The 26,429-nt window shown below is 33.6% G+C and overlaps 2 protein-coding genes across 3 annotated transcripts; both read left to right on the top strand.

Moving 5' to 3' along the window:
- The first annotated feature begins 1,560 nt into the window (after positions 1–1,560).
- Positions 1,561–14,381, top strand: LOC129790707 (protein tramtrack, beta isoform). Of its 2 annotated transcripts, XM_055828376.1 has the most exons (6): positions 1,561–2,320; positions 7,713–8,260; positions 8,334–8,786; positions 12,957–13,369; positions 13,528–13,684; positions 13,781–14,381. In XM_055828376.1, the coding sequence occupies exons 2-6, from the start codon at positions 7,970–7,972 to the stop codon at positions 13,826–13,828; spliced, it is 1,362 nt and encodes a 453-aa protein (XP_055684351.1). In that variant the 5' UTR covers positions 1,561–2,320; positions 7,713–7,969; the 3' UTR covers positions 13,829–14,381. The 2 variants fall into 2 exon arrangements, with proteins under 2 accessions (XP_055684351.1, XP_055684353.1); XM_055828378.1 differs by lacking the exon at positions 13,781–14,381 and having other exon boundaries at positions 13,514–13,645.
- Positions 14,382–14,459: 78 nt separating this feature from the next.
- Positions 14,460–26,263, top strand: LOC129789205 (uncharacterized). Its single transcript, XM_055825854.1, has 10 exons — positions 14,460–14,736; positions 15,123–15,432; positions 15,499–16,112; positions 17,619–18,463; positions 20,390–20,609; positions 20,674–21,370; positions 24,513–24,709; positions 24,787–24,919; positions 24,999–25,168; positions 25,275–26,263. The coding sequence occupies exons 3-10, from the start codon at positions 16,030–16,032 to the stop codon at positions 26,104–26,106; spliced, it is 3,177 nt and encodes a 1,058-aa protein (XP_055681829.1). The 5' UTR covers positions 14,460–14,736; positions 15,123–15,432; positions 15,499–16,029; the 3' UTR covers positions 26,107–26,263.
- Positions 26,264–26,429: the final 166 nt, after the last annotated feature.

Raw genomic sequence — 26,429 nt, forward strand, 5'->3', positions numbered from 1 at the left:
GGGACTATACACAGAGATAGTTTTTTTTAACACTTAGAGGATTTATGTGGACACCGTGTCCATTTCGAGTTTTTAAATCGTCATAGATTAAAATGTATTGAACCTATCGTGATAAGTACCACGTCTATGTGTAGGGAATTTCAATTACTTTAAGTTAGGCTAAAGAAAATCCGGAAAATATTTTGCTTTTTAAAAGATAATAAAGGTCAAAGTCGAAAATATACGCGGAGGATGAAAATGGTCACCGTGACCAACGGTTTTTTTTTCGAAAAAAAATCGACGCGCCCGATGATTATTAACCATACTCCTGTCTTAAAAGATAGGAATATGGTTCATAATCTTCGGGCACGTCGAAATACTCTTTTGCACAAATGTCAAAGTGTTGTTTACTTTTTTTTACATAAAAACTCCGGAAAATTCAATACTTAAAATAAGCAAATACAAGGATTAATCTAAAAAAAACCCTTCAGGTAGCCTCCATAAATTGTTTTCTTTTGAGATTGATAAGTGGTTTCAGCGCACCCATAAAAACCAATATTTCAGATTGTCTATCGATTTCAATCTTCCATTATAATATTTTTTTATCCAAAATTTGCGCGAAGCGCAATAAATCCCCCCATTAATTGAATAAAATATGCACGCATAGTTATTTTGCAAATGCAATCTTCCATATTTCCTTGAAATATTTGAAAAAAAAACCGTTGGTCATTCTGTCCAATTTCATCCTCCGCGTAAGTGAAAATTGCCCGGTCCTCCGAGTGTTAAACATTTATTTCTCAAATACATTTTATAAAATATTCAAGGTATAAATAAAATTTGCTAAGTATTCACTTAACCTTACTGTAACAAAAGAATCATAATCATCAAGAGCATGCTAAAGCCTATTATAAATTTTTCAATTTATTTTGTATTATGATTTTTTTTACTATATAATACCCCATCACCTTGACAGATGTTGCTAATGGTAGAATATTTGAAAATATATTGATTTTCCCTGCTGGTTTTTTTCTTTTTTATTTCATTCATTTCTCAAAAATAGACACTTTCCCGCTCCCCGCGAGACACCCGCTTGTGCGAAAATATGATGAGGAAAAAGCATGTGAGAGTGAGATGGAAGAGGGTTTTTCTTTTTTTTTTGTTTTCAAGAAAACTATCTCGTTGTTAGAAGTGGGAGTGAAACCACCCTCTCGGTCGGTGGTCCGGTGGAAAAAAAACGCATTCTCCGTACCATCGGCGGGAGTGATGTAATATGGGGAGGAAAAAGTTACATCGCGCTGTGGGAAAGAGATTGAAGTAAGGTGTGAGTGAGAGGGGAACAAAAATTGCGGAAAATTTCAATGGTGCAAGTGAGAGGGGATGTATATGGTGGTCCCACTTGTGTTTTGGATATACTCACGCGGGGTTATACGTTGAAAATGTCTGACAGAGTCGGTGTTCTCGTTGTAACAGTGTAGTGGTGCTTTTGGTGTGTTTGTATGCAATTTAATAAAGTGGTGTGTGTGCTTGGGTCTGCCTTCGGATGGTGTTCGACTGACAAGTCGTGCTCAAACACTTCATTCGACATTCAGACATTTCGAAAAATTGTTGAAGCTTCGGCCGTGTGTGTTTCCAAAAAGACTTTTCCACCACACCAAGCTAACACTTCGGTCCCTACACTTGTGCTCTAATCGCATGGAGCCCCAATCGGTATTGAATCATTTTTCCACCGAATAATTCCCTCTTCTTTTGCATTTTAAATTAAAAAAACAGTGCTGTGTGCATTTTGCATCACATTAAGGGAAGTTGAAGTATACAAAAAATAAAAGTTTCAAAAGAACAAAATAAAAGTTAAATAGAACACAATTATTTTTTCAAAAGTGTGTGTGCTGTGTGAATAGATTTTTTTGCTGCATGTACTTCTTAAATATAAATATATAATCTAATCTTTTTGAGAAAATAAAAAAGAAAAGGGAACACGAAAGAACGCAATTCTTTTGAAAAAGAGAGAGAGACACAAGAAGAAAAACAAGTGAAGACTTCTAGAATTTGTCCTACGACTTATCTAGTGGAGGTACGCACGACAAAAAAAATCTTCTGGAAGATTTTTTGTCTATGAAGGAACATTGGGGTTTTATTGAGGTTCTCAAAAGCACAAAAAAGGCGTGAATGTCACGAGAAATCTTCCATTTGGAAGAATTCAATAAAATCTATCTGTAAATGTTCAAAACAAGTGGATAGAAGTGTGTGTTGCGCGATTTATTCTTTTGCCTTCGGACGGTTTTTCTTCACGGTCCCCAATACAGACGAAGACGAAAGGAATTCTTTTCATATTTTTCTGCTGGTAAGTTCTTTTGGGAAGAAGAGAATGAGAAAGAATCTAATAAAATAATAAAAAAAAACTTCACCATTGCCTTCAATTAGTTCGTTCCCTTTTCCCAATTGCATTCCTTACACATCAGGGACATTATTTATCACGGAATATTCTTTAAGATTGTACGTACATCCTCATCCCCACCAAAGTTTAAAAGATTTCAAATGAACCTTCCACGGCGCGAAGTAGAAAATTATATAGATATGTAATTTGTGTCTTGTAACCTCCTCTGGGGAGCGCGGGTAAAAAAAAACCTAACGTCTCGTTTGTGAGGAGGAAAAACACTTTTTTGATAAAAAAGCGTGTTGAGAATTCTTTTCCGGAAATTAATTAACTAACCCCATCTTTCTCTAAACTAACACCACATCGTACGTACACAACAAAACAACCGCGCGAGAGAGCAACAAACACACAAATGTGATACACTGTGAAGAAAAACTCTGAAGAGTTTTTCACAATATAATATTGAATGAGGAGAGGTTGTTTTATATATCCATTAAGAGATTTTTATTATTAACGCATTTAATCATTTTATATTATTTTTGTTTTTCATCATTGCCACTCCATTCTACCTATACCCACCACCACAGGGGCTGGCAAGCATGGGTTATGTTGTATATGTGGAAATGTTATTCACAAAAGCGCGCCTGTGGAAGTTTTGTAGTCCGCGTGTTTTTTGTCTACAAGACACTTTCTAGGCCATATAAAATAACATTTTAATGTACTATATATACGTATAAAAATAATGAATTAGCCAGGCAATGGGTTGGCAATATAGGAGAAAAGTGTATAAAATCGGGTAGAAGGTAAAAGAAGGTTTAAATGGTAGTTATAGTTGCAAGTTTTCAAATGAAGAAAAAAACCGCGCGCGCGGCACTTTTATGCACATTTAGAAAATTACATATATAGTATATTGCACACACAGAGACATTCACATCAAACGTACATAGGGACAAAAAACCAGCGACTGCAAATTGCAATTTCCAGTCGTTTTTTGCTTTTCTTTCCACCATACATTGCTGGCTGACTTTTTTTTTTGCAATGGTGCCCATTTTCTTCTCTCTTTTCGTTTTCTTCTTCTATTGCGGTGTTCCCCCCGTTGCACCCGCCCCCCTTCCCCCCCCTTCTCCATCCTACTTCCCCAAGTAATAACGCCCTTTGCCCCGCGCGCACTGCTTTTCCATCAAACATCTTACTATATATGCTGCACCGCACACAACCAACCCGATGGTTACAATGGCAAATGCTTTTAGCTGTGCTTCTTTCAGACACAGCTTTTATGTACTGAGCAAAATCGAAAGTCGTCAGATCGGGTTCAAACTTGGGATGAGCACGAATGTGGGAACCCTAACATTCCAAAAAACGTATGCGCCAAAAATAAGATTTTTTCCGGCCTGCATCTCAGCCCTTGTAATAGCTAAAAATCTATAATTTTGATATGTTGTAGAGGCAATCAAGACCTTTCCAACGATACCTCATTTTCGAAAATCGGTCTAGCGGTTTAGTCAATATGGCCGACACAATTTTTCATCGAAAATGGATCATAACTCGAAAACGGCTTGAACTATTTTGATCAACCCAGGCTCAAATGAAAGCTCTCAACAAACCCTACAACTTTCTAGAACATCCGAAGTTTCAAAAGTGATCGCTAGGGGGGCAAAAATCAAAAACAACATTTTCGATGAGTTTTCGATGAATATCTCGAAAACGCGAATATCGATTTGCTTCAAACTTTGATATATTATGACTTTTCAACTTTTCCCGATTTTGCCCGGATTTTTAATTAATTCTCGTTCTAGTTTGCACTCACAAAATTGGTACACTGAAAGAAACACAGCTCTCGTAAGCTTGGTCAGCTTACCAGTAATTTTTTTTTCATTTTATTTAATATTGGTAAGAAAAGTTGCGGATTTTGCAATTTACTTCTTCTCTCCACACACTTTGCGGGGCATTGGAAAAATTCTCTCGCGCAATTCTTGGGGCTTACACGGAGGCTCGCGCGATGTTAGTGTTGTAGAAGATATAAATCGTTAGGCTAAAGAATAGCGAAATTGTAAGAAAAAAAAAGAATAAATGAAAAAAGCATCACAAGAGAGAAGAGAAAAGGTAGTTTACCAAGGAAAAAACACATGAAACTTTTAAACTCCATGCTCCACATGAAGTTGATGGCTTTTTTCTCCTTTTTTTTCATTATTGGGCTCCATTTGGAATTTTTCATGTTTTTTTCCCTTCTTTTCTCCATTCCGTTTGTCTTCTTTCTCACTCGCCACTTTATACCCAATTTTTTTTTGCTTCCCATATTGCCCTGAAATTGTTGTAAAGGCTCTCTTTGCTGACTTGTGTGTCTTATAAGTATTATGTGGACGCTTTTTTTCCTCCGCGCCTCCTCTCCGCCAGAGAGGAAATACAAAAAAGACGCGCGTTTCGAGAATGAAAAACAAGAGAGTTATAAAGTCGACAGGCCACATATACAAAAATTTTCTCCGTCCAAAAGATAAAACAAAAAGTATGATTTAAAAAAAAATGTTGTGTGCCTGAAAAAGGGGGAATTGGGAGAAAAAGTGGGGAAAAAAACACCAAGTTAATCAAAAAAAAATTACGACGCACAACTAATCAAAATTTGTCTCTCCATGCGGCTTTTTTGGTGTTCTTTTCGGATGTGTGATAAATATTTTTTTCCAAGAAATTAACCAACACACTGTTGGAGAATATAAAAAAATGAAAGAAAAAAAACGACACGAAGATAGGCGCGAAAACAGCGAATGTGGATTTCCAAAATAACATGAAAAACAACACCCGAGGGAAAACGGAGTTTACAAAAATTTTCCAATTCAAAGTAGAACGGAAGAGTAAATAATTTTTTTTCTCCTATTGGGTCTTGCTCACATAAATTTGTTTCAGTGTACAACGGTGTGGGTATAGTAAAAAAAAATATATAATGAAAAAATGTAAGACCTTTTCCTTGGGTTATTCGGTCTCTCCTTCGACACTTTTTTTTTTCGCTTTTTCATGGGTTGGGTTTATGGAAAACGCAAAGCGCGCAAAAGCACTTTTAGTGTGTAGAGGAGAAAAGTATAAAGTCATTTTATAAAATTATATTGATCACAGTGCGGAGTTTTGATTTATAGGAAGGTTTTTGATGGGCTTTTTTAATTCATATTTTTACCCACTATTGAGTGTTTTGGACATTCTCTTGAATGTGTGTATTTTTCTGATAAATTTTATCGCTAAACAGGGTGAATAGGAACGTAAAAAAGCTAAGAGAGATAAGTTAATAAAGATCTGTATTGCGGTATAGAGATTTAAGTAAAATAAAATGGGGCATTCGGGATGTTAAGAAAGGTGAGGGCTTTCATTTTACGAATAGATATTAAATAATTAAATAAAATCATTTTTTTACTATAATTAAGTATTTAAATCAATACATAAATTCTACAAAATGTTCAAAAAATAAATATTTCTTTTCACCCATATGCTCCATTTTACCCATGTTGACGGTATATTAATTCAAGGATTTAGGAAATACCTACCTATTTTCAATTTTTTTTGATCTTCACGTCTATTTTTCAGGTATTTTATTTTACATAAGTATGAACGTTTCGATCAATATGTGATCTTCTTCTGGCTAATTGTAATGAGACATCTTTCTCATTTTTTCTTTCACATGAACACCGCAGTCGATATTTTTATCATTTTTTGAATTTCTTTTAAAAATTATTACTTACATTACAAAATCATATATCGAGGGCTACATTGTAAAACCGACTAACTTTGTATGAGCTCCGAACCGACTTAGCCGTTTTTACAATGTAGCCCTCGATACGTATATTGTGACCTACATACCTGTGCGCATAGATAATACCAATTAAGGTACCTGAAAATCTCCTGACTTACTATTGAACGTAGCAATTATTTGTTGGTCTAAGTTTACATCCTTCGATTCTGTTTACTGACTTACTTATAGGTAGTCCATCTACATGAAAGTTCTTTTATGACTTTGAAAAATTAAAGTCAAATCTTTTACAATATGTATCTTCTTCGTTGGCTAGAAAAAAACTTACGCAAAGCTTTACATCTTCTTTTTATCCGTTAGAACGTTTGCAATATCGATTGATTACAAACTGCACTACTATACACAGTCTTTCACGTAGACTGGTCTACTAGGGCATATAATTGTCGGATCGTCCAAATGTTAAAATTCTTAAAAATGGTACTCCTAGGATTTTTTTCCTTTCTCGTCAACGGATTTTATCCATCATCATCGTCACTAGAATAGAGAAATATCCTTGGATAATTTCACAGGAGTTATCCCTTCTCATTACATCCTAATGATGTCAGTATCTGTAAAATAACAATAAAATTAATATCTAGTAGATCTATGAATAGTCTGCTCTGGCATGAAGCTTAAATCCCGATTTATTGGTTTTCTTACTGTAAAGTTCTTAGAGAAAATCGGGCTTTAAGCCTCAGGTCTAAATAGACTATTCCTTAAACGAGAAAGGAGTTATAGGATTTTCATTCAATCAGCTTCTACCCATTTCTACCATGTAAGAACTGTGTACAGTATATCTCTTAGAAACGATGTTCTTACTGTCCTGCGCAAGAATTCTTTCATCAACATTTTCCATTTTGTATTCTTTTGTTCTGGAAACTAAAAAGAAATTAGTTTATTAATTTTATATTTGTGAAAACAGAAAAATGTAGGGAAAACAATAGATTTGGCGGCAAAAATGACGAATTAAACAAATCTCCAATAAACTTTTAAGTCACCAAATAAATAGTTAAAGTTAGCAACCATGTTGAAATGAAATTGTCGTCTATACTTCAATCAAATCAACAATTGGCTAAATTGCATTCATGGCCTAACTTCCCTCAAAATAGATCATAAATCATTTTTTTTTCTTTGGAATTTTCTCCGTCTTTGTCTCGAATTTTTAGCATAGCGCATTTTCTATTGACAATTTCCCTGATATATATCTACAATATCTCGGAAAAATTGTATATTCTCCTGTATTATATACGTCTCCTCTGTAAAAGTTTCCCTCGCGTTTTTTTTGTGACTCTCGGTCCGTGTAGTATCGATTTTTGAGATTATATTCACACCGTCCTTCTCTCTGTACACTTTCTCGTAGCTTTTTTTTTGTGCCCTACGCTACATCCCTCCCCCTTTTTGGCTCATTTTATTCTCTTTTTCCCAAACACACCCCATGGGCAAAGTTCTTATCTCTGTGCTGGATTTTTTTTCTCTGTGTGTTGCCTCCTTTTCCACATTTTCTCTCCTCGCTCTTCCAGCATCCCTTAAATCTTGGGTGCTTTTTTGTGTGTGGCCCTTACGAAAATCATCTTTCTCCTTTTTTTGCAGAATTCTACTGCTGCAGACACCAAGAAGGGGGAGGGTACATAGAGGAAAGCAAGAAAAAAAGCCATCCAAAGTCTCGGCGAATTTTTCAACACACTGAAACTCCTCTATATGAAGAACTTTTGCAAAGACATCAGAGAAGAAATTAAGTAGTGCGCACAAGAGCTCCATCAGGGATCTCGGGAAAGAAGAAAGGAAGAAAAAAAGGGAAGAGAACTTTGACTGGAATAAAAAAAAAACGAATAGAAATCTACGATAAAATGCTTGCTCAGCAATACTGTCTCAAGTGGAAGTACCACCACACTAATTTGCAGACAATGTTCTCGCAGCTCCTGGATCGTGGATGCTTCTGCGATGTAACGCTAGCATGTGAGGGACAAACCCTTAAGGCCCACCGAGTTGTTCTCTGCGCATGCAGCACCTATTTTGATGCCATCCTCACAAATTGCGGTATCGAGAAAGATCCCATTGTCATCATGAAAGATGCAAAATTCGCCGACATTAAATGTCTCATTGAATTCATGTACAAAGGAGAAATTAATGTTGAACATGTAAGACTCCTGGATTAATTTTTCATTAAACTTTCATCAAAAATTGAGCTTTTCCTTTTAATTTTCCTTCCAGGCAAATTTGGCATCACTCCTGAAGACAGCTGAAGAGCTCAAGATCAAAGGTCTAGCCGAAGTGTCGTGGCGTGAAGATGATCAAGCACAAGAGAGGCCAAATGAGGGGAGATCCAGGGATGTAAAGCACCCACCACATCCAAGTGAATCCGTGGAGAATAATCAGAATGACAGTAACAGCCAACAGATACCCTTCCTCACACCCCTGCGATCATTCAATCAGCAAAATGGAAAGAAGAACGGCCTGCCGGCAAAGAGGAAACGCGGACGTCCGCCACTTGATGGGGAATTCGAGAACTACAGCACACCAAAAATATCGCACGTTGAAAGCCAAGCACCAGTCGCATACCCGGATAGTTCACACCTTGTTTCCGTCATGATGGACGAGGATAATTCCAAGGATCTCATGGCACAGAGCTATCAGGAAGCCGATGGTGGACTAACATCTCAAATTGTAAGTCAATTTGCTTTGAATTTTAACGAAAATTTTGAAATTAAAGAGGTTTTTGTTGTGATTTAATTAATTAATTTTTACTCAAAGAATGAAAAATTTGATCAGCTTCCAATGTGGAAAACAATGTCATATTTTCTTTTATGATAGTGGAAAAATTTATGGGAAAACCTACACAAAAATTTGAGACGGAAATGAAGAAAGAAGTAAAACAAAATTCCGGTTGTTGATCTTTTTTCCCCTATAAGCCTTCCATATAATTTTTTACGTGTTTACTCTTATTTACGCTCTTCAAGTGAACTCCCTAATTAATTCGATTTATTATGGCTTCCGAAGGACAATGTAAAAAAATGTTTTGTGAAGAATAGTAGCGCAAAACAACTCGAAATCTTACCTCTTTTCTCACAAAAATAACTCAGAAAAGGGCTCAAGAAGAAAGAATAGATCTTTTGCTGTGAAGAAGTATAATTAACAAAAGGAGTCTATTCACTTTTATTTGAGCTGTGAGTTAATCACGTTGAGAGTTAATATTTTATTTAAAAAAGTTAAAAAATAATAATTCTTTTACTGAAACTATTTGAAAAAATTACAGCTAAATAAAAAAAATACGAGTTCAAAGTTAGCAGAGCCCAATTTCGAGTTATTACGTCCTAACTCTCAGAGATTTAAAGCCCATCTTTAAAGAATAAGTTCCTTGGTTATCTGAGAAGATTGTATCAAAATTTCAGGTCGATCGGACCACTAGAAAAAAAGTTATTAACAAAAATGTAAGAAGTGGGAATTCAAAAATTGGTTTAACGGTCAAAATTCTTCCTTTTAGCTGTGATTCTTTCGAAGAAAAGAATAGCACAGCTTCTGTGTCCACTCTAAAACTCAAGATCGTCGGGATCGGGCTCAAACTTGGTATGAGTACGAATTAGGGTCCCCACATTCCAAAAAACGTATGCACCGAAAAACTTTTTCGGCCGTCCGTCCGTCCGGCCGTAGTTTGAAGCTCAATTACAAGGGGCCCTTAAGACCTTTACAACTATACCCCTTTTCTAAAAATCGGAAAGCGGTTTAGCCAATAAAGAGTTTTATCGAAAGTCGGCCATAACTCCTAAACCGCTTGACCGATTTGAACCAAACCAGTTTTGAATGAAAGATCTCAAGAAAGTCTACAATTATCTATACATAGGAAGTTTCAAAAGTTACCGCTAGAGAGCCTACAATCAAAAACAAAATTTTCGATGAGTTTTCGACCAGTTTCTCTTCGCATTGTCACTCTTTGTCTCTTCCCAAACGATTCTAACCCCAAAAAAAATCATTGCAAAAATCATAAATAAATGTATTTAAAAAGTATTTTTGTGTTATAAAATGGGCAAAAGACTTCTTAGGGAGTACCAAGGAGCCTATATTAAAGCTCGTTTGACAGAAAGAATTGGCTTATTTTGCGAAAAATTCTATGGGGTCGGTCACCAACCCCATGGCAATGCCCGTAAGTATTTTTGGTCACAGCGTACGGACGGCTTCAATCAAACATCTTATCTTTTTCCTTATCGCTTTACCTTCTTATTCTCTGATTTTTCCATTTAAAATAAATAAACTTTAAACTCAATTTCCAAAAAGCTAAAATTGTATTCTTAACACTATCCTTTTAAAAAAAATCGTTAATTTTATGCAGTTTATTTGATGAATTTTCAAACTCTAATCATGGAGCTTAAACTTCATTTTATGCTGCCTAAATTATCAAATTGCCATTTAGTATGCGAGCGTTGGGAGTTTATGAAAATCCAGTGATGTCATACAATGTAATAATGCAAGTTTTATGAACAAAATTTTATTGATCCTGACGCTATGTCAACCCACTATTACATCTCCTCCATGCAACATAACTAAATGGAATGCATTGAAAAAAAAATCGATGCTGCACTGAAGAAAAATGCCAGCCTTGGAAATAAATAAAAAAAATTGTTGCGAAAAAGTTTTTAATAAAGTTTATCCGATCTATAGGAAAATTCCGAAATTTTTAAATTCTTATGTTGGCAAAGTAAATTGCAACTGGGAAGATTATAAAAGTTTATTCAGTCAACATATTTCCACGCAATGTTAACCCCCAAAAGGGCTTTGACTTTTCCTCCTAAAGTGACTTTTTTTTTTGCATTGTCGTGAAAAAAATCGAATATGGATAGAAGCCAGATATAATTTTAAGCTTGATGACCAAAAAACGACTAGGACGAGCAATTTGGGCTGAACTCCCACTCGGGCGATTTTATGTAGATTTTCCTTTTTTTTTGCAATAAACTTTTGCCAAAAAGCTTTTACCAAGTCAATTTGGGTGGTACACAGTAACAGCCAAAGTTTTATTATATATGTTGATATTTTGATATGTGTAGTATAGTGCAGTCTGTAACCAAGAATGGTGTTTTTTGTACCATATTTCAAAACAAGCTGTAGCAATTCTCGGATACGGAAGTATTTTGGCCAACAAGGAAAAAAAAGCGCAAGAGACAGTGCAAGTAAAATGGCTGTTACATCTTATCGATTTTCCATCCGTTTCCTTTTACGAGAGCCATGCAATTTTGTAAAGATGGTTTGGCTTTTTGCCGAAGTTTCTTCTTGCATTTACTTGGGGATTCTATATGTTTCAGTATAGACTTTGCAAGAAGGGATAAGGAATGAATTTTGCCAAATCTCTGGATATGGAAGTCAACAGCGCATTATTTTAATCTGATTTTATCGCATATAACTCAAATTGGGTTATTTGGGTCATTTTAAATCTTTTCCTTGGCATTACTTCCCCACAGAAAGAAAAAATTGTCTATCCCGACCGGACCACCCAGTGCGTTTTAAAATTTAATTTATCGTTTAGTCCCATTTCCTACAAATAAAATTACTTTTCTTGCTAAGTTTTTTTTTAAACTTGTAGGTAATTACTTTGTCGGTATTTCTTTTAAAGTTAGAGTTTAATTAATTTCAAGTTCTTCTATTCTGAGGCATTTTCTTAGTTAACCCAATTTAACCGATACAGAAGAAACAACAATTTTTAAGGAGCGTATAGTTTAATTTAAAGAATAACTTTATAAGCCAATCTTGTTATTTAAATAATATGGAAACAATAGGCCTTATTCAGTGACCAAGAAACCCTTGAAATTCGCTTGAAATCTTCAAATTTCAGTACAAAAACAATCAAACTGACAAAACTATTAACTTTTTTAACGATTTTAAAAATGATTCATATTTTCATGAATCCAAAAAAATCTTTAATTAAAGGAATATAAAACTTCAAGTATTAAGGGTTAAGAATATTCATCAGGGGTTTAAAAAAACTTTTACTTACATACTTTCCCAAAATCTAGGCTTTTAAGCTACCTGTAATAAAAATGCAAAAGAAAATTAATTATTTTTAATTGTTTTCTCAATTTAAAATAAAAATTTTATTCAAGGATCCGTAAATGATAAAAGATTCCAAATTCTATTTAATTATCAAGGTTTATTTCTGTTCTTTACTAAAAATACAAAGTCCATGGAAATTATTTTATTTTTACTGTTTTCAACAAAAACTTTGTGTATTTTTAGAAGATTTCTTGATTGTATTTCTTGTTCAAAAAAAAAGCAGAAGAGATTCTCTCAAAAACAAATAATTTTCTGTTTTTGCTGACTTTAAATCTGGTTAAAAAATCATATTTAGAAATTAATATATAAATTTAAAACAACATAGAAATAAAAAGATTTTTTTAGTGTATTTATAAGGAATTTAAATATATTATTTTTAATTAATAGAACTTTTTCAAAGGCAGTCTTTAACACTCTTAATATAACCTTTTAGTTAGAATTTTAGTAAATTTCTTATTAGTTTTTAAGTGATTTTCAACCTTGTTTTTGTCTTAAATTAACAGATATTTTTCAATTATCACTCCATAAAATTTATGATGGCAGCTATTTCCTTATTTTTTATTTAATATCCTAAAATTCGGAGAAATACGGCGCAATATTTGAATAAATAAACCACTGTATTAATGATAAAAATGTTATTGGCTTGTATTCTATAGGATTCAGATTTCTAGATATTGAAACTTACTAAATTTTCAATCTTGAAAATAATTAGGAAGATGGAAAATTCAATGATTTATTTATTAATTTTCAATTTAATAATTAGTTTTTTTAATTAATATTTTTCCTAATTTATTCCAGGACTATGATGACGAAGCTCCAATGGGGGCTAATTTTGTGCCAAAAAAGGAGAGACCAGAAACTCCCGCGGACTACGTAGTGCCAGGCGATGGTGAAATGGATGACGAGGATGAGGGTGATGAGGATGTCGAATCAAATCCAAATAGTCCAGGTGGGAGTGGAAATTCCCATCATCATGTAACCCTAACGGCACAGGAACGAGCTGAATGGCGCGATGTGATAAAGATGAGCGAATATCTCAAACAGGGCAGACGACAACAATTCTGGGAGGAAACCTTCACAAAACGCGTAATGGATGCAATTAAATCGAAAAATTTGGAAATGAAAAAGGCCGCACAACTTCTTGGCGTTTCCTACGGAACACTATATGGGCGATACCGAGAAACCTACGGATGCCTCAAGCATCCGTACAGGTAAGTGGATGGATTAAATAAACTACATAATAGCAAAATTTCTCCCCTTCCTTCTCTGTCTCAACTTTCTTTCTTTGTGCAAAATGTAATTTTTGTTTTTGCATCATGCGATGATCATTAATGCAAACGTAAATATCTAAACAGAAATCTTTAATCAGGGGACCTTTTACGAGAATGATAGATATGTGGCAACATGTTGAACAAGGAACAGCAGATATTATAGGCATTTTACAGAGAACTATGCCACGAGATAGTACACCCACTGATTTTCTTCCTTCAAATCCAACACCCAAACTTCTAGATCAAAAACCAAAGGTAAGAAAAAAACATGGCCGTTTGGGCGACTTTCTAACCTCAATGTCTAAGGACGCATAACCTAAAATTTATATATTTTTTGTTTGTCTATTTCAGCTCCATATAAATGAGCTAAATTCATCATATGACCAACCTGGAGAGTAAAACTCCACATTATAATCTTTCTTATTAAATTCACACACACATTAGGTAACCTTTTAGTATAAATAAAAATATATTACTTAAAGAAAAAAAAACAAGAATAATGAAATACAAAACAATTGACTGATAAACAAAATGTAAAACAAAAAACACGTTGTCTTAGTACGAGGCGAGTATTTTTAATATATAAATTATAAATTACAAAAAAAAGTATTTTGTAGAGATGGAAAAGCAAAGAGAAAACACTGTAAATAGGATTAAAAATAAAAGAATAATTTAATTTTTTTTTTCCTCTCTGGAATAAAAGATGATGGAGAAAAAAATGGAGACAACTTAGTTGGAATTTGCGATAAAAAAAGTATATATATATTTATTAGAAGTTATACAATATAAACATAAATTATAATTAGTGTATACTCGCTAAATTTTAATCATGAAACTTGGATAGTTTTTCTTCCTATGTTTAGTCGTATAAAAATTTTAATTTATTTTTCAATTAGTTATGTTTTTTATTTTAGTGAATTTCACAATAAAATATGATACTGAAGGAAAAGTACCAAATTGTCTTTTTTTCTTCTTTGTTTTTCAAAGCTTTCAAACCATTTGGCGCTCAAATTTTTACGACAATCACACGTGCCTGAACGTCCGGACGTACGGAAAGTTGACAAGTCGCAGCAGTCACGGTGTAAAATATTTTTCTATTACAAAAGTGCTTTAGCGGAGGTACGAGAAAAAAACGTCCAAAAATGGGCGATTTTTGTGCCAATGAGTGGAATTTAGTGGATATTTGTGGCTCTAAGCCACAAATTATAAAATATATTGCCGAAGAGACTGTCACCTGTTTACTATGTGATATGGTAGCAATGAAATGCGAAACTATGTCAAGAACTGAACTTTTTTCACGTGCAAAGGTAAAAATTTGTTTTCTTATTTATTTTAGTTGTTTTTCCAACTTAAAAATGCATAAAGTTCTTTTTTGTACAAAAAAAAGTCATTTAAAAGTGGAAAAAGATAATTTTATTTCGTAATATTGAATTAATTAAAGAAAACCATAACCTATACTTACAATAAACCCGTAATAACTAAATTTTTACAAATTTCTTTTATTCCATTTTATGATTAAAAGATTCATTCAAATTGATTTTATTCAATAATGATTAAAGTTATGTAAATCTTTTTATATTTTTTGCAAAAAACATTAGAAAAAGAAAATGTAAACAAAAAACTTTCCCAATAACCACGATAGCAGCGCCATAGGTGGAAAATCTTACAAGTATAGGATTTGAATTTTTTACAGCAACGGAATGCAAGTTTGCAGCTGGATGATGACAAAATCTTGGATTTAATAACAAAATCAAAAGCTTCAGAGTACAAATTGGAAGAGGAATTTGAGTTAAATGTTAAATATTATATTTCGGGATATCCTTATCGCTTTACGTGGCATTTAGCAAAAGCTTCTGCTGAGGAATTCAACAGACACCTCACAGCTCCCCTCCTGTGCACTCTGAAAGCTTCTCAGGAGAAGATTAATGAACTGCAGGAGCTTTTGAAGAAGAAAGATGAGGAAATTACAGGATATAAACTCTCAGGAGCAACATTAGTTCGAAGTAATAATTTTCATTTAATTTTAGTCCAAAAATTCCTTTTTTAATAAACTTATAAAAATATTTCAGAACACCTCGAAACAACACCCTTTGACGCAAAAGATTTTCCACGAAAAAATGATTTTTCCTTTGTGGATAGTCAGAGTATTGGAAAAATTTACAATCTCTGCGGAATTGCCCAAATTCCTGAATCAGCAACGAATGAAACAACAACAAAAGTCCCAAAATCTCCATCAGCAGGAACGTCCAATGCCCCGGCAAAATTCTCCCCAAGAACCCCAAGACGAAGTCGATTGCTGACGAATCTTAAACGCCCCAAAGTCGATAAAATGCTCTACGACGATCAAGGGAGTTCCCAGGAAGTGGAAGACGGCGATAATCTCGTTACAAGCACTGAAACACCACCAAGCAATTCTAAAATTCGAAAACGACTAAATCTCTAGAGAATTTCTTGTTTTCTTTCGTTATCACAAACTGATAAATTATTTCCAAAGAAGTATCAAGAAGTATTATATTGAAATGTCTTGCAAAATGTATTTCTAGTGCAAAAGCAACTCTTGAAGAATAAACTTGTTCTCGTTGAATTAAAAAAAAAAGAAAATGTTGTGGACTTTTGTGAAATTACTGCTTTTTCTTCAATTTTTGGATTTGACTTTAGGGCAGTATTGCAATGAGGATATTGTGTAAGATATCTTGGTGATTTCTGTGATAAAAACACATTAATATTTTGAGTTAAAAAAGAGCTAATTAAAAGCTTAAATCCAGTTCATTGAATTTTCTTTATTTTATGTGAATTGTGTGAAAAAATTATTTTCTTTGAAATATATCTTTTGAATTTAAAGAAAAATGAAGAATTTATCAAATTTTATCCGGAATATAATTCAGATTTATCTGTAGGTATTTTCTGGTATGAATTCTCAAACTCTCAGTTTTCCCGTCGATGCCAGGTACAGGGTGATTTATCCAAAAAATTAGGCTTAAATTCCCAAAGCTTGCAACCCATATTTCAGCCTTTGAGGAAAGCTCGAATAGGGATTGAGAGCTTTGGAAAGTAAAGCGTACTTTCTTGGAAAAAAAAACAAAGAAAGGAAAACAGAAAAAAATTATTTTTCACATTGTACCAATGAATATTTATCTGGCGAATATTTGAGATTTTTTCCCGAATATATTTCCTCAAATTCCGAAAAAAATTATGAAAGAAATTTAAATAATTGTTCATTTGATTTACGATTATTACTAAATTTTGATAAATATATCGGCAGTTTTTTAAACAATTTAAATAATTAAAAGAAAAAGAATTTGGACAAAAAAAGAATATTCAGCTTATCACGAAATAATAAAATTCAATTCTCTAAATAAAATTACATAGAAACAAATTTTTAATTAGACAAAGAAAACATTAATTGTTACAATCAAGAGATTTTCAATTTTTCTCTAAAAATTGTAGTTTTGCCTTTTTTCTTAAAAAAGCTTCATGTTATGTAGTTTTGTGACGACTTCTTCGTGCTATGTAGTTCCGTTCTGTGATAATCTAGGACGTTTCCAGGAGTTTGCATAAGGAATGTACATTTTGATCCATAGAGAAAGGCTCGGAGGGAGCCTAAAGCTCTGGATGAAGAATTTGAGTTTTCCTTTTAACTCCTGGTTAAAAAGAAAAGCCCCTACTGACAGAGACCGGATTAACAAAGTATTAGTTACAATCAACGAATTTTTAAAATCAATCTTAAGCTTTCCTTAGTTTACAATTGAGATTTATGTTAGTTCATAACTTAACATTTCTCTTTATGTACAGAATTTTTAGGGGAAATATAGAATCAAAAAAATTAACTAAAGACGTTTAAAAAAGACCTAAAAATTAGATCTAATAATTGCATCAGAAAATGCTTTTGTAAGATCAAATTAGATCTAATATACATCAATAAAAGTAATTTGGTTTATCGAAGATTTTACCAAAAAGCTTTAGGAATAATTTTTATTATCCAAGGATGAAAGAGCTTTCATAAATGTAAAAATGAATATTAAAAGAAATAAAAGTTAGTTTTTCAATAAAGAAAAATATTTCTAAAAATAGGTAATAAACTTAATTAATAGTGCAATTTTATAAAATATTTTAGAATAAAAAATAAATAAAAAAAAGAATCTTTTCAATTAAAAACAAAAAAAAATATATTGAATGACATTTTCTTTAGAACCCAGACGGTGACAAAAGTGGATAAGCAATACACGGAACCAGAAAAGTATGATGCTAAATGCGCCTTCAATGGAGCACCTAGTAATCAGTTCTGCCCATACTGGAGGAATGTGACAAAGACCAAGACGGAGGAGAAAATTGAGAATAAAAAAAGAACAATTATTATTTGTTGCGATGGATACCATCTTGTCAAGAAGGAATGCCTTCCCTACTGTGAGCAATCATGCGTTAATGGGTTTTGCTCGAGCCCCGGTACTTGTTCCTGTTCAAAGGGCTACACCAAGTCCCCGAATAAGGACAATGTGTGCGATCCTGTTTGCAAATCCTGCATTAATGGTGACTGTGTAGCTCCCAATGAGTGTAAATGCCACGAAGGATACATCATGGATACTGCATCGTCCAAGTGCAAGGCTACATGCGGGAATTGTGCTTTTGGGATATGCGACGATACACCAAACAAGTGCAAATGCTTTCAAGGATACGAAAAAGATGCCGATGGCAAATGTACCGTCAAGTCCTGCCCAACGGTGTGCAAAGGAGGGAGCTGCGTGGATGGGAAATGCGAATGTAGCGATGATCTGTTGTGGGATGATGAAAAATCCTCATGCATCCCCATTTGCCCCACCATTCCACCCACTATTACCGAATCCCAAATACCTGAAAACATTACAGTTCTCTTCGAGGAAATAGCAACAACGGAAAAGCCCATCATTGATGTTTCGTTAAAGAAAAAGGACCTCCTCATTTGGGGACTTCTCCTAATCATTAGCCTTCTCTCAACAACCATTATTCTAATTCTCTTGAGAAGTTTGTACATGAAGAGGCGATATCACTATCAAGACGGTATGAATCAGAATATGGAAAGTTTTTAATTTTTTGCAAATTTCTCAATAAAATAATTTTCTCTCCTTTCCTTTCTTTTAGTAGAGGATACGTACAACATTCGATATGACCAAGAAGATAAAGTTATGATTCAGGCTGTCAAGAAAAATTAATAGAATTTTTTTTTGACTTTAAACTAAAACTTCCCGAAATAATTTTAAGTAATTATGTATCGTTTATTTAATAAAAATCATTTATGTAGGAAGACGGGGAAGTCCTATTAAAAACTTTTACTTTAAAAAAGAAAACATGTTAATTCTTTAGGCTTGATCTCATCGAATGTTCTTCAATAAACTTCAGCTAAAAACAAGCTGTTCTAATATAAAATTTTAATAAAGTAATTTTCGTATTGTTTTTTGTAAAATAAAATTCAAAAAAACCGATAATAAAGTTATATAAACTTACTGAAACAAAACTTTTTTTTTTACTCCAAATTATTTCAAGTGAAATATAAATTAAGCTGTTTTTGAAAATTAAAAGTTGTAAAGGAAATGTTGGTACTAATATCGGTAAGCTGACTTGACTACTTATGGGAACAAAATTCAATTCTCATGTGTGAAAAAAATTGGGAAGGAAAAGCTTAAACGGAAAATCTTCTTTTCTTTTATTCTAAGGAGTTTTTTTTTATTATTTTGAGCGCATCATTTGTAGAACTTTTCGGAAAATTCTCCTCGAGTTCTATTCTAGTCAAGAGCAGTTAGAAACAGTTTCTGCGTGAGATAGACCTTTTGACTGCGTAAGAAAATAAATTCTATCTAAGAGCAGTCTGAATTGCCTTCTTCTTGAAAAAATTTGGTGAAAATTATTTTAAAAAAAAAGAATTTTTCATTTTTAAAGAAACCGGAAAATAAGAAATTTTTTTTCCATAATTTTCTATTAAAATATTTCGTTAGGTAAGCTAAAATCTTTAGCTTTTAGCAAAAAAAATTCTAGGAGTTCTTTTGTTGTTGAAATTTTTGTAATGAGTGACTTCAATATAGTCTAGAAAATACAATTCATAGTCAAAATTCTTTAAATTCCAAATAGAAGTTCTAAAAACTTTTCATCTATCTGAAAATCTGGGTTGAAATCACAAAATTTAATAATAAAACTAATTTCAATTAAAAGATTAAATTTAGAATCGTTTAGAGGTCAGCAAATGACTCAATTGCTATGAAAAACTTAACCCTTTTTTGAACGAAAAATATTCAGATTTCATTTTTTCTTGGAAATTTTACGATGAGACGGTTTGATAAATATGTGATAAGGGTTGATTTCTCAGAAATTTGAAGGTCGTTTATGAAAATATAACATCTTCTGAAGCAATGCAAATCAGTAAGAAACGTCTTCATTTGAATAAAATACTTGAAATAAAATTAACGAGTCTGGAAGTCAATCCTTGCATCCCTTATCAGTTTTCTAGGGCTTTAAAATTAATTAAATTTTAACAAAGTATATAATACTTCAAAATCAACACACTCGAACTGCATCAAGTGCGAGCTAAGAACAAAAATTCAAAAGTAATTTCTTTAAAGTTAATTAAAAGGGCGTTTCCAATCATTTGAAACTTTTCTTTTTCTGAAAGAATTTACAAAACTAAACCCCTCAATTAAAGCTTTTTTTTTCATAATTACTCTATTATTTTTTCCCTGAAGGAAGTGAGAAAGATTTAAAAGGTCCTGGAGGGTGCAAAAAGGACATCAGTAGCTGTGAGATTCTTCACAATGTCTGACAAAAATTATTTGCGCGTTCGAAAGATTTTCTATTTTTTCTTCTCTGCCTGGAGTTTGGATTTCATCCCCAAGTCGAGATACAAATTTTTGGATTCCCTCAAGCACTGTGTGTACCCTTTCCTCCTTTTAACTGGACTCTTCTGTGAGATGTGGCATTTCTTGTATCAAATGAAAGATAAAAGTGATATGATTGATTTTGCCTTCAGTACAACGATGAGTATTGGTTTATTTCAATGTGTTGTTGTCTACATAATAATCATAAGTCGCAATAGGGAGAAGATTATGAATGTTTTTCAATACTATGAGAATGTCATGAAGGTTCATGATCCCCTCATGACGGAAATCAGGGAGAAGCAGTACGCTGAGAATATGAAAATTTGCTATTTGGGCGCAAAGTAAGTCAAAGTTTCTTTTTATTGCAAGAACAGATTTATGAAGGAATGATGTATTCTTAATTAGATACCATCTATCTGCTACCTTTGTATCGTGGTTTGGAATTGTTGGACACGACATAATTCGATCTGGAGGTTCATCCCCTATGCTCTTTGACATTCCAGGCATCCCTGAGGAGAGTATTTTCTACTACCCCTGCAACTTTATCTACCAATTTCTCCTATTCTTCTCCCTCTTTGAACTAATAATGGTGTCAGACGTTGTAATAATGATCACGATTGCTTGTTGCAAGAAGGAAATTGATGCAATTTCTGAGCTTCAATCAACCCTAAACGATGAAGAATTGTCAAAGAATTCCGCAGGAAAAATAATAAGAAGAGCCCACGAAGCTCATCTTGTGCTTGCAGATAAAGCTTCAATGCTAAAAATGTTCTTTTGGCACATATATTTCTACAAACTCTTCTCCATCTTGTTGTACCTCTGCACCATGTCTGTGGGCTTACAAGGCCTCAATGGGATCTTCCCCTATGGAGCTGCAATAAGTGTCTTCGTCATGATGCTCGAAGCATTCCTCCTTTGCTACTTTGGACAAACACTGAAGGATAGTTCGGAAAAAATGTCCGATGCCATTTACATGTCCAAATGGTACGAGATGAATGTGAAGGATCAGAAGAATCTCGTAATCATCATGATAAGACTACAGCATCAAGTTCAAGTGGAAACCTTTGGATTTGGAACCATTTCGATTTATACTTTTGTTCAGGTTAGTAAAAAGGAAGAGAATCATAATTCAGGCACTTCTAGAACTTTTTTTAGAATCTAGATTTTCCAAGACTACCGAAAAATTAAGAGCCCTGCATTATTTATTTGATTTTACAAGTGATATGAGAACATGTCAAGAACAAAAAATGAATAAACTCCTTTAAAATTTTTTTTCAGATCTGCAAAGCTTCGTTTACTTATGCAGCTATTCTCTATACCGTTTTAAAATAAAATGTTCTACATTTTTAAAAATAAATCTTTGCTTTCAGAGGTTCGATTGGCTTAAAATGTTGAAAAAAATTTATAAAATATCAATAAATTGAATCAAGAAGTTTCTTGTATTAATGTTAAAAAAAGAATCTCAGCTTAAAGAAAAGAATGTTGAAATAAATATAAAAATAAAATATGTTTTAGCTGTGTTTCTTTCAGACACAGCTTTTGTGTACCGAGCAAAATCGAAAGTCGTCAGATCGGGCTCAAACTTGGGATGAGCACGAATTAGGGTCCCCACATTCCAAAAAACGTATGCGCCAAAAAAATTTTTTTTCCGGCCGGCCGGCCGGCCGGCCGGAGTATAACCCTAAATTGCGAGAGAACGGTGATAGATAGAGACTTGCGGTAAACGGCAAAGTTTAAATATCGACTGGAAGACATCCGATTATGACGTCAAATTTTACCCCCCTCAACTCCGTCCGCCATTTTGAATAACCTCAAAATTTTGTTTTCGCTATATCTCAGCCCCTGTAATAGCTAAAAATCTGAAATTTTTATATGTTGTAGGGGACATCATTACCTTTCCAACGATACCACATTTTCGAAAATCGGTCAAGCCGTTTAGTCAATATGGCCGCCACAATTTTTCATCGAAAATCGACCATAACTCGAAAACGGCTTGACCGATTTCGATCAACCCGGGCTCAAATGAAAGCTCTCAACAAACCCTACAACTCTCTAGAACATACGAAGTTTCAAAAGTGACCGCTAGGGGGCCGAAAATCGAAAACAAAATTTTCGATGAGTTTTCGATGAATATCTCGAAAACGGCGACATAAATTTTTTTCATTTTTTGATATGTTATAGCTGACCATATTATCTAGCTCCATGCCAAAAATGAAGAAAATCTATGGATCCGTTCTCGAGATATAGCCTTCCAAAGTTGGCATGTCATATCTCGGGTTCTACAAGTCCGATTTTGATCAACTCAAGCGCAAATGAAAGGTTTCGTGAAACCCTACAAATGCCTAGAACATTGCAACTTCGAGAAATGACCGCAAGAGGCGCTAAACTCAAAAACAAAGTTTTCGAAAATTTCGAACTCGAATTTTTCGAAAATGGCGACATAAATTTTTCTCATTTTTCGATATGTTATAGCTGACTTCAAGACCTTTCAAACAAAAAAAAATTTATGAAAATCTATGGATCCGTTCTCGAGATATGGTCTTCTAAAGATTTATTAGGGTATGACTTTTCAACTTTTCCCGACTTTGCACGTATTTAAATTAATTAGCGTTCTAGTTTGCTTTCACAAAATTGGTACACTGAAAGAAACACAGCTCTCGTAAGCTTGGTCAGCTTACCAGTACATTTTTTTTCATTTACTAAAGAGAGCTTTTAAAGAAGTAAAGTCTTATTTCGAAAGCTTTAATTGGTTTTAAAGGAGTGTAGTTATGTTCTTGAAGAAAATCAAAATAAGAATAAGAAAGCGCCAAAAAAACTTCCATTTTCCCTTAGAAACAGATAAGCTGCTAAAGATTTGACCAAAAATGCAAACAATGACGTCATTATTGTCTTTTTTAAAGCTTTTTCAGTGCCTGAAACATCAAGATTTTTTTTTTGCAAAAATCATAAACGAAGCATTAGCGATTTTTGAATTATAGCCCGGCAGAGAAGCGAAAAAACCTAAAATAAATTGCGATCAAGCCAAATTTTGCACTATTTGATTTAGAAAATTATAAGAAATCTTTTTTATATTTACCTGCATGCTCTAAAACATGAGCTCGTTTCACAAAATGCGTTTAAATATTTTCTTACATTTTTCCATAGGAACCATCGAAGCCATTAAAAGAACAAGTGACTTCGCGGAAATTCGTGTTCCGCCGAAGTGTGATTTGACAGTTCCGAGTATTTGGAGTGAATATTTTCATTTTTGTGGTGAAATTTTTCGTGAAATAAATGTGTGTTTAACTTATTATTTCTGCATTTTCTCTTGTAGGAAGTACTTCTTTTAACTCTCGTTATAATCTGTTGAGTGGAAATTGTAAAAACTATAGTTATTTTATGTGGTTAGTGTGAGCAATTTCTTGGAACATCCAAGTGACGTCACTTGTTCGTTCAATGGCTTTGATGGCTTCTATAAGAAAATGTATGGAAATATTTAAACGCATTTTGTGAAACGAGCTCACGTTTTAGAGCATGCTGGTAAATATAAAAAAGATTTCTTATAATTTTCTGAATCGAATAGTGCAAAATTTGGCTTGATCGCAATTTATTTAAACTTTGGGGTCATTTTCACTTAATTCTACTGGCCTATTATAAGAGAAATAAATTAGAATAGTGACGTCATTGATCGAATTTTAGGAACAAATCCTTCCCGACATTTTTTCAGCTGATTTTAGTGGAAAATTAGAAATTTTCTTACTGATTTCTAATTCCTTTTTGATACCCCTACAATAAAAACAAGAAGTGATTATATTCTTTTCATTTTCATGTCATCCTTACACTGAAAATTAATTAGTTTGTTTTATACTTAAGGGTTTTTTGTGATCATTTTTGGAACATTTAGTGTTCTAGGCAATATGATAAGAGCTTTTGAAGAGCGTAAAATTAATCATTTTCTGTTCAATTAAAAAATCTAAAAATTAACTAAAATTCAAATTAAATTGTTGGGGTTATCCTTAGTCATCAACTCTCTCGCTTTCAATTTCATGATGACGTAATTTGTTATTTTGTGCAAAAAGTAGGTTCCCAGATAAAATTGCAAACTTCGTTTTTTTTTCTCAGGATGCAAAAATGTCTCACTACTTTGAACACACACAGATGATAAACCTTTTCATGTAAATATTTTTTTTTATCAAAGCTTTGACCATCAGACTCATAATGTGTGCGAAACACAATCCTGTGGCGGAAATAGCAGCTGATAGTAATCCACAGTGAGAGAAGCTTTTATATATTTGAGAAATCATTTCACAATTTATTATTTGCTTCTTGTCTTAAGTACGGTGAAGATGGTTTTTTGGAGAAGGAACGACAAAATGTCTTTCAAGGAAATAATCCTTATTCTCTTAATTCTCTGTGAATTGTTTAGTGAATGCTGTGGAAAATGGTGTACAGTGACGGAAACGTGAGTGATGGCCATAAATATTTCTTATTTTCTTTAAGAATATATTTTTTTAATTAAAATTAATTATATTTTCTTAGGGAATACGTGGTTGAAAAGAAATTAATTAAAGTTACCAAGTACAGAAAGATCGCCGTAAAATGTAATTGGTATAGTATGCAAAAGGATTGTCATAAAAGAGTACCATATCAGGATCAAGAATACGTCAGTAATGTAAGATAATGATTATATCCATAACTAGACAAAGAATTAAACGAATTAAATGCTAAAATCGATTTATTTTTTCTCCAAGTATGTGCCTAAAACGGTTGAAAAGAAAGTCTGCTGCACTGGATACAACGAGGAATTAGGAGAATGCAAGCCAATTTGTGAAAAAGCTTGTTTAAATGCCAAATGCGTAAGTCCAAATACCTGCAAGTGCAACAATGGCTACAAGATATTCTCAGAACATGCTCCTCACAGGTTTGCTATCTTGGTGCATTAGCTGTGAGCTTTTTACTCCTATAACCCATAAAAGCTCTTCTTTGCCTTCTTTCAAATACCAACTTAAGTTTTCTTCTTCACCCAGATGCATCCCAAGTTGCAGTGGATGTGAATTTGGAAGCTGCGTTGCCCCGGAAGTTTGCAATTGCGCTTCAGGCTACAAACGAGCACCGATTTATCATCAGAGCAAATGCATTCCTTATTGCAGGGATGAATGTCCTCGTGGAAGCACGTGTAGTCAACCGGATACATGCACATGCCTTCCAGGATACAGAGAGATTTACAGAGAAGACAAACTGAAGTGTTTAGGCGAGGGAGAAACTGAAGAACCTCCAACAACTACAACAGAACTCACAACAACCGAAAGTACGACAACAACAACAGAAAGAACTACAACAACAACTCAACTGCCTACAACAGAAAGGATCACAACAACTGAACTCCCAACAACGGAAACCAGTACAACAGAGGCGAGCACTCTAAGAAACAACAACACACCAACGTCCACTTTACCTCCTTCAACTGAACCCGAAAGCACAACCGCCAAAGAAGACTCAACGGATTATTCAGAAATCGAAGAAGTGCCTGCTGAAGATCCAACAAATTCAACCATTTTGGTTCAAATTCACAAAGCAGAAAATGATTCTTCAGTGGAAGTTGTTTCCGATGATCCGTGGTTGGGTGAGGTAGAAGCCACAACAAATAGCACACGTGAGTTAATTGACAAAATTCGAGAAAACAGAGCTATTTACAGTATTCTGGGTAAGCTCTGGTACTGCCTACTGGCCGTTGTGGTAGTTTTGTGCGCCATATTTGCCACTAAATATTACTTAAAACTCCAAACGAAGGAATACAAACTCGACAAAGAAAACGACGTTGAAGTTCATTTTTTTGCATCAGGAGAAGAATATTTGTAAGAAAATTAAATTTAATCTTCAATCAAGGGTTTTTTGAATGAATAATTCGTCTTTTGAATAGAACTTTATTTTATTTTTCTTTTAAGAATTATTCATATTTAAGGTTATGTCTAAATCTAATAGATCTAGTAAGAAAATTGTAGAAATATTGTAAACTAGTCAACCCGAGCCCCCAATCACGTGTGAGCAAACTCCATTTTAACCTCTAGGCCGCCAAGCGGGGTCGTTGAACGACCCCAGCCCTATATTTCGTGCTATAACTTAATAAATATAAAAGATACCATTCCCATCTTTTGGAAATAAGTTCTTTGGTTATCTGAGGA

The sequence above is a fragment of the Lutzomyia longipalpis genome, chromosome 2 (genome assembly GCF_024334085.1).
Source record: "Lutzomyia longipalpis isolate SR_M1_2022 chromosome 2, ASM2433408v1".
Classification (NCBI taxonomy): Eukaryota; Metazoa; Arthropoda; class Insecta; order Diptera; family Psychodidae; genus Lutzomyia; species Lutzomyia longipalpis.